Raw genomic sequence first — 8,944 nt, 5'->3', positions numbered from 1 at the left:
TGACAGGGCCTTTACACAAGTAGTTGATCTGCATTTAAAAATCTTTGTATGGGTGAGGGTGTGATTCAGCATACACTTTCATCAGTTCACTCTCTGCTAGTTAACCCTTCGGATTAGCCTCCTCCTAGATTCTTAACACAATGGGAGGAAGACTTGGGCATCACCCTGTCTATGGAACAGAGGGATATGGTGTTGTCCTTGGTGCATAAATCCTTTATAAGTTCACGCCTACAGGAATCGAACTACAAACTTTTGTCAACATGGTATAGGGTTCTGGATTAAATTAAACAAAATGTTTCCCTCCATTGACTCTAAAGGCCCTGTCACACATAACGAGATCGCTAGCGAGATCGTTGATACGTCACGGGTTTTGTGACGCAACAGCGACATCGCTAGCGATCTCGCTACGTTTGACCGGTAGCAACGATCAGGCCCCTGCTGCGAGATCGTTGATCGTTACAAAGCTCCCTGGACCATTCCTGGGTCGTTGCACTCCCGCTGGGCAGTGTGCATCGCTGTATTTGACACCTAGCCAACGACCTCGTCCAGCGATTCAGAACTGAGACACGTAGGCGTGTATAAATTGGACTATTCCGCGCCCCTCGTCCCCGATTGGTGGTCGCTACGGCGTTCTCATTTCCGGACGCGCATAAAGAAGGCAACAGAATAGCGATTCCGTCCTTTGTTTCTGACCTCGTGCTTTATTGCAGATCCTACCAGAGTTCTCCGGGCTGCTAATATCCGTTCATTGGACTAGTGCTGATTTTTGCGGATCATTGCAGCGTTCTCCAGCTGTGACTCCGCTTTGAACATATCAGACATCTTTAGTAAGGTAGGTATTGTTTGAGGTCTCAGATGCGTTTCCATTTTTATTCTTTTATCACATTTACTAATTATCTGTTATCTTTGCTTTTCAGGGAGGGAGGGCTTGGCTTCTATTTGTATATATATATATGTATGCTTTTGCATGGGCAGATATTTTAGGGGTCTCATGCACATGCACCCACATAGCGCATTTTCTGTCATGCTCACTAACAGAATGGAATATGGTTTTCCATGATATTTTTTATATACAGTTTCAATACTTGTGTTAATTGTTTTGTTGAAAGTGTTCTCATCTTTTCATGTTATGTTTGCAGTTTGCACATCATGGACGACGGGCAGTGTGCTATTGTGGTTGCTGCATTGCTGGTTGAGGAAGCTCGGCGTCAAGATGAGGCACGAGAGCTACAGAGGCGTTCCAAACGAAAGCGTCGCATGTGGACCAGAGAGTGGCTGCAGAAGAGGTCTGAATTGTCCCACATGCAACTTGTAAGAGAGCTTCAGGAGAAGAATCCTCATGATTTCCGCAACTATCTGAGGATGTCAGAGGAATCTTTTAAAGAGTTATTGGAACGAGTTACGCCACGTATTCAACGGAAGGATACAGCGATGCGTGCTGCCATTCCGGCAGATGAAAGATTGGCAGTCACACTGAGATTCCTGGCCACCGGACGCTCACTCCAAGACTTGCATTTTTCTGCAGCCATTTCCAGGCCCATGCTCAGTGTTCTAATCCCGGAGACATGTAATGCAATTTACCACAGTCTACGTAGCTACATACAGTTTCCCAACACGGAGGAGGAATGGAAAAAGATTGCCTCTGATTTTGAGCAGCTGTGGCAGTTCCCTAACTGTGGTGGGGCTTTGGACGGGAAACATGTCCGAATCACTCAGCCACCAAATAGCGGATCCTATTTTTATAATTATAAGGGCTATTTCAGCATCATCATGATGGCCCTTGTTAATGCCAATTACGAATTTATAAATGTAGATGTTGGCATGAACGGCAGGGTTTCTGATGGTGGTGTTTTAGAGCACACACTTTTTGGAGAGCGATTGGACAACTGTGACCTACACTTGCCTCCCAACTCAGAGACTACAGGTAACCTTAATTTTGTTTTTGTCGGCGATGAAGCCTTCCCACTTCATCCCAATCTTATTAAACCGTTCCCCCAAAAAAGTCTTACCCAGGAAAGAAGAATTTTCAATTATCGTTTGTCAAGGGCACGTCGTGTTGTCGAAAATGCCTTCGGTATCATGGCCAACCGCTTCAGAGTTTTTCACACGCCAATTAACATGAAGCTTACATCAATAGACTCTGTTGTTTTGGCCTGTTGCACACTTCACAACTTTCTTCGTCGACGTGATGCAATTACGTACTGTCCGCCTGGCTTCGTGGACTCTGTGGACCTAGCCAATGGGGAAGTGGAGCTCGGTGAATGGCGTTCAAACGATCCTGCAATTGCAGGCCTTCAACCAGTGGGATATGGCAGAAACACCCAGGATGCGAAAACCAGCCGCGACAACTACTGCCAGTATTTTAACGGTCCTGGTGCTGTTACTTGGCAACATCAGAACTTATAGTGGGCAACTACTGACAATTATACACTACTTTCAGTTTTGTATTGATTTGTGTAATAAACTGTGTTTAACTTTGCAAAAGATTTGTTTATCATTGTTTCAATAGTAAGGGCCCGTATACACATACGTGTACTCCAGGGGCGGACATAGGAATCATGGGAGCTCATAGCAGAAGTTATAATTGGGACCCCCCCCACAAAAAAAAAAAAAAAAAAAAGAAAATAATTGTTGGGGACACAGAAGAGCAGATCCCACAACCTTCCAGCCTTTCTTCCTTTCTGAACTCCTAAATTACTCTTTCATAGCCCCATAAAAATGTGATGCCAGCAAAAGTGTCCCCCTTAACACAGTATGATACCCCGATGGTGACTTCCTCCTTTTTAGCCTCCACATGCACAGTGTAATGACCCTAATGTATCACATGAGCCATGTATGAGGGAGGTGGAGTCGGAGTAATGGAAATTGAGGAGTCGGTTTGGCTTATCGACTCCGCAGCCCTGTATACCAGGATGGGAGAGCACACAGTATAATGCAGCCCCCCATAGGGTAAAAGGCAGCCCCAGTCCTCCAGTATTATCAGTACTGACTGATTTACAAAAATATATAAATACATACTTACTACTCCAGAATGGGGGAGACTGCTATGGGGTCCGCTGGCTCACGGGCCCCCTACGGCCACGGGCCCCATAGCAGTTATGTGGCCTGCCACCAATGGTGGTACGCCACTGTTGTACTCGTATGTATACATCCATATACACATCCATATACACATACATATTCAGATACATAAAAATCTACACCCATATCCACACTTATATACAGATAACCAGATATACACACACATACTCACAGACACAGAAGTATGCATACCTACATAAAAATATAGATACATATTTCTACATAAAACCACCTAAACACCAGTATTCCTGTGTGACCGTCACAATAGAGACACTGCTGCGTTCTACAGACGTCGCATTATCAATACAGCGTCTCTAGTCCGACACGCTAATAATTCAAGTCACAATAGGGTTCTCTAATAAACCGCGGGTTTATTGGCGACGTTCATGCGTCGTGGGCGTGGTTACCGACGTTCATGCGTCGTGGGCGGGTCTAACGACGTAGTTGCGGCCTAGCTTATTAAGAGCATTATGGCATCCAGGGTCAGGGCATCTCCTTGGGGTGATGCTGAGGTGTGCTACCTTGTGGAGCACCTGGATGCACTTGATTATGAGTGCCATGTGCACTCTGAGCATCCAGTGCTCCATAAACAGGCGGTGCTGCAGAGGATCGGTCGGGGCCTGGTCCGGAGATTTGGGGTGCAGCGCTCTGCTACACAAATCCGTAAAAAGCTGGCGGACCTGAAATATAGGTCTGCCGACCGAATCGTCAGCATCCGGTCACGGACCCTGCCCCGCCGTGGTGAGTGGTTTTAAAATATGTTAACACAATATATGGCAGCACATTAGTTACAACTGCAATCATCTTAGGTATCTAATGTTATTTGTTTTCCAGCGCCTGCAGCCCCAGAGCCCCCAAGGGAGTCACCTCCAGCCCTGGAGCCCCAGCAGCATTCCTCTGCCAGCTCGCCAGCATCACTCCGTGATATAGGTGCAGCTTCATCTTTCGGTAATGCTTTGACATAAAATACGGTCCATACAACTTGGAAAGTATAGGGCTGTCATGTACTATTAAGTGTTGTGTCTTTCTCTAGCCGGTGGTGCCAGGGGATCCGGGTGGTCCTTATGCTCGTCATCATCCGAGCAACCTGAAAACTGTAAGTGTTAAATACCAAACATGTACCTGATAGGCTGTGTGCCCACGATGCGTTTTTTAAGGTGTTTCTGCAGCGTTTTTGCTGCTGTGGAAACGCATTAAAAGCGCATGGTAGAAGGTCTGCCATGTTCCCCAATGATAATCCGCATGTGCTGTGCACATGCTGCGGAAATTTCCGCTGCACATTATCATTGCGGAAAAAAACGCAGCACTACCAATTATTTTGCATAAGGTGGTTTTTTTGCGCCGCCATTGACTTGCATTATAATGCGCCAATTCCGCAATACTGCATCTGTACTTGCGTAATTAGCGCGTTCTAATGTGCGGATGGTACCCGGGAGTGGTGCATCGTGGGCACATAGCCTTAATTTGATGAATGTACAGAATTATTGGACTTTTAAGTTTAACTATTACCTCCGTAGAAATCCCAACACTACAAGATCTCCTGGCGTCACAACGGAGACTGAGTGAAGAGATCCACCAGCACGGAGTGATGCTGGCAAGATTTGTGGCAGCCCATGACCGTCACGGCAGCCAATAACTTATTTTTTGTTATGTAGTTGATATTATTTGGTTGGTTATATTTTTTATATTTTTATAAAAAAAAATTAGTTTATATCCACTATTGTCTACACTTTGTTACATCTAATCCTATCCTGTGTGATACTGCCTGACGGGTTGTGTATCTAATCCTATCCTGTGTGATACTGCCTGACGGGTTGTGTATCTAATCCTATCCTGTATGATACTGCCTAAAGGGTTGTGTATCTAATCCTATCCTGTGTGATACTGCCTAAAGAGTTGTGTATCTAATCCTATCCTGTGTGATACTGCCTGACGGGTTGTGTATCTAATCCTATCCTGTATGATACGGCCTAAAGGGTTGTGTATCTAATCCTATCCTGTGTGATACTGCCTAAAGAGTTGTGTATCTAATCCTATCCTGTGTGATACTGCCTGACGGGTTGTGTATCTAATCCTATCCTGTGTGATACTGCCTAAAGGGTTGTGTATCTAATCCTATCCTGTGTGATACTGCCTGACGGGTTGTGTATCTAATCCTATCCTGTATGATACTGCCTAAAGGGTTGTGTATCTAATCCTATCCTGTGTGATACTGCCTGACGGGTTGTGTATCTAATCCTATCCTGTATGATACTGCCTAAAGGGTTGTGTATCTAATCCTATCCTGTGTGATACTGCCTAAAGAGTTGTGTATCTAATCCTATCCTGTGTGATACTGCCTGACGGGTTGTGTATCTAATCCTATCCTGTGTGATACTGCCTAAAGGGTTGTGTATCTAATCCTATCCTGTGTGATACTGCCTAAAGAGTTGTGTATCTAATCCTATCCTGTGTGATACTGCCTGACGTGTTGTGTATCTAATCCTATCCTGTGTGATACTGCCTGACGGGTTGTGTATCTAATCCTATCCTGTGTGATACTGCCTAAAGAGTTGTGTATCTAATCCTATCCTGTGTGATACTGCCTGACGGGTTGTGTATCTAATCCTATCCTGTGTGATACTGCCTAAAGGGTTGTGTATCTAATCCTATCCTGTGTGATACTGCCTGACGGGTTGTGTATCTAATCCTATCCTGTGTGATACTGCCTAAAACAAGCAGTGCAGGGGCAGTAAAGCCCACTCCAAAGTCGGCTTTCACACCCTCCTGCTTATTGATGTTATCAGCTGAAGTTGTGTAGGGGCAGGAAAGCCGTCTGAAGTCGGCTTTAATAGCCGCCTGCAAATTGATGTTATCAGCTGAAGTTGTGTGGGGGCATGAAAGCCGTCTGAAGTCGGCTTTAATAGCTGTCTACTAATTGATGTTATCAGCTGAAGTAGTGTAGGGGCAGGAAAGCCGTCTGAAGTCGGCTTTCATTGCCGCCTACTTATTGATATTATCAGCTGAAGTTGTGTGGGGGCAGGAAAGCCGTCTGAAGTCGGCTTTAATAGCTGTCTACTAATTGATGTTATCAGCTGAAGTAGTGTAGGGGCAGGAAAGCCGTCTGAAGTCGGCTTTCATTGCCGCCTACTTATTGATATTATTAGCTGAAGTTGTGTGGGGGCAGGAAAGCCGTCTGAAGTCGGCTTTCACAGATGCCAGCTAATTCAAGAAGAAGAGAGAAGAGGAAAGAATAGGAACATAGTATGAAAACTATAAGGAAGACCTAACATGTTGATCCAGAGGAAGGCAAAAAAAAACCATGCTCCGTTTTGGGAAAAAAAATTCCTTCCTGACTCCACATACGGCAATCAGACTAGTTCCCTGGATCAACGCCCTATCAAGAATCTAGTATATACAACCTATAATCTGAGTCAGACTCATAGTGCATGGTATGGCAGATCATTGCCATACCGTGCACCATGACTATGACCCCAAAGACTAAAAGACGGGAAGTAGGAAGAGGAGGGGAAGAAAACCAGCTGTGAAGAAGACCAGAGGACACAGGGAAAAGACAGAAGACAGGTGATAAAGCCTGGAGCCGGAGGAGGAGAAGGGGAGGAGGTGATCACCAGCGGAGAGCAGGGATGGGAATAGACGGTAGAGAATAGAGGGGAGGGAACGGAGATTGGAAAGGGATCGGAGGGCAGGGGTGAGGGGTCCCACCCTCGGGAAGAGGTAAAGCAGAAAATAAGGCAACCAAAAAACATTTTTATTTCAATCAGGGTGAGATCAGAGGGCAGGGGTAAAGTTAAAAAAGAGGACAATAAACCTTGTTTTTATAAACAAACAAAAATATAAACAATTTTAACAATTTAAATAAGTATTAAATTAACAATATTTACAAAATGATAAAAAAAAATTGAAATGAAACATCACTACAGTTCTTCATATCGATTACCTGTATTTGTGTATCCGTGCCTGGGGGAAACAAAAGAATCAGAACACATGGGATACTGTGGGGGGGGGGGCAAGGCTTTGTGGACGCCGGATCCTCTGCACTGGTGTGCTGTGAAGTGGGTCCGGCCTATGGGTCCAAGAATGTTGTTGAAAATGGCCAGGGTCAATCAGAGTATGTACAGTAGACGTTTCATTAAGTTCACCGGCTGCCGCTTTATTTAAAGTCTCAAACATGACCCTTTCTGCATGCGCCCTCTGTCGGTCATCCAGCCTCTGTAGTCTCTCGCCAGCATATGTTGCAAAGCTGTCCCGCTTGGCCTGGGTCTGCAGAAGTAGAATCTTGTTCGCCAGAGATACTAGATCTGGCGATGGCGGCAAGCTGGCCTTTCTTTTCCTTGATTTTCTCTGTCGCCGAGGCACAAGGTCTTCACTTGTAGAGGCCATAGGGTCTTCATTCACCGATGCCATAGGTTCCTCATTCCTTGACATAACACTCGCCTCCTCCATACCACGTTCCGTAGCCGAGATGTCGTCATCTTGCCAATGGTGCTGTGGGAACACAAAAATAAAGTTAAGATTTGGTTACAACATCCAGCAGGTATGTTATGACCAGCATGGGTACACATGCACTAAAAAACAAATATGAGGGGCGGCTAAACTATGGCATGTACATTGAAAGTATAAATGCTATTTACAGGGAAGCAAAGAAGGTACTTACATCTTCAACAGGGGAGTCAGTCCGTATGTCGGAGTCTTCTTCCGGGGTCTGCCGTATCGTACACACCATTCGCCGAGGTAGCTCCTGGTCACGGGTGAAGGCAAGCAAATCATAATACCATAATGTCGGCACATAAACCTCATCTGTGCCGGTACCTGACTTCTTTGATTTCTCCACCCGGTTGAGTTCTTTCTTATATACGGTACGTAGACCCTGGATCTTTCTCTTCACCAGCTCTTCATCCACCTTCTCGTTGGGGCCATGCCTTTTAAAGAGGGAAATCAATTGCTGGTAGGCCTCCCTCTTTTTCTCTCTATTGCAGTAGTCTGTTGATTTTATTTGCCAAAGGCACGGCAGGGAGCGGTAGAGGTCAATCATTTCCCTCACAAACTCTTCACTTTTGAAAGCCATCTGAAAAGGATAGCAATACAGTGAGCATACATGAAACATTTTCAAACAAAGTAAAAAGTACTACACACCATTTGCTGACTAAAAATGGCCTCCAATATATAAGCAAATATATACTTATTGAGTGTGATAAAAATCCACTAAAATAACTTACCGTGGAAACAAAGCAATACAGTGCCTGAAAAACCCAAAAGTCAATGTTCAGTCACAGCTGAAGAAAATCCACAAATGAATGGAATCACAGCAGTAGAACGCAACTAGGATCCAAAAATCAGGACGCTGACAAGGCTTCAACAAATCCCAGATGGACGAAACTTGCCCGGAGAACACTGCTACGATCCGAAAGCAAAGCGCAGATAGGAACAAGGGAGCGGAATTGCCCCAACGTCGCCTTTTTAAAAACCCCCGGCCAATCAGAACGCAGTAGCGTCCACCAATCGAAGATGAGTGGGCGCGGAAAGGTAATTTTATGTACGCCTTTCTGTCACAGTACAGTCCCTCAAAGTGTGTATCGTTGAGTGTGGATCGTTGAAATAGCTGCTGTGTGACAGCGTCCCAGCGACCAACGAGATCGTTAGTTAGATCGCTGGGGCGGCCGAAATCGTTGGCAAGTTATACATGTTTGACGGCTCCCGAACGATCTCTCCAGCGATCTCAAAACTGTGACGTAGTAACGATCTCGCTAGCGATCTCGTTATGTGTGACAGGGCCTTAAAGGGAGTAATTTGGGAAGTAACAATGCAAATGGCGGAGTTAGAGAGAATTCCAAGTACCCAGTGCCAAGGGGTCCACAACATC

The 8,944-nt window shown here is 45.3% G+C and overlaps 1 protein-coding gene across 1 annotated transcript; it reads right to left on the bottom strand.

Annotated features, from left to right (window-relative positions):
• Positions 1–6,861: 6,861 nt before the first annotated feature.
• On the bottom strand, positions 6,862–8,387 carry LOC141258240 (uncharacterized). The gene is made up of 2 exons (XM_073673252.1): positions 7,739–8,387; positions 6,862–7,569 (listed from the first exon to the last, which is right to left on the bottom strand). The coding sequence occupies exons 1-2, from the start codon at positions 8,186–8,188 to the stop codon at positions 7,060–7,062; spliced, it is 960 nt and encodes a 319-aa protein (XP_073529353.1). The 5' UTR covers positions 8,189–8,387; the 3' UTR covers positions 6,862–7,059.
• Between the last annotated feature and the right edge of the window lie 557 nt (positions 8,388–8,944).

The sequence above is a fragment of the Phyllobates terribilis genome, unplaced genomic scaffold (genome assembly GCF_046119375.1).
Source record: "Phyllobates terribilis strain yellow unplaced genomic scaffold, ASM4611937v1 Scaffold_3__8_contigs__length_932513732, whole genome shotgun sequence".
In the NCBI taxonomy this organism is placed as follows: Eukaryota; Metazoa; Chordata; class Amphibia; order Anura; family Dendrobatidae; genus Phyllobates; species Phyllobates terribilis.
The sequence above is the reverse complement of the archived record's forward strand: the minus strand, read 5'-3'. Positions and strand labels throughout refer to the sequence as shown.

Coding starts and splice junctions, on each gene's coding strand:
- LOC141258240 (XM_073673252.1), bottom strand. CDS start 8,188: ATGTTTCATGTATGCTCACTGTATTGCTATCCTTTTCAGATGGCTTTC. Junction 7,570..7,738: donor CTGACTCCCCTGTTGAAGAT/GTAAGTACCTTC, acceptor GTGTTCCCACAG/CACCATTGGCAAGATGACGA.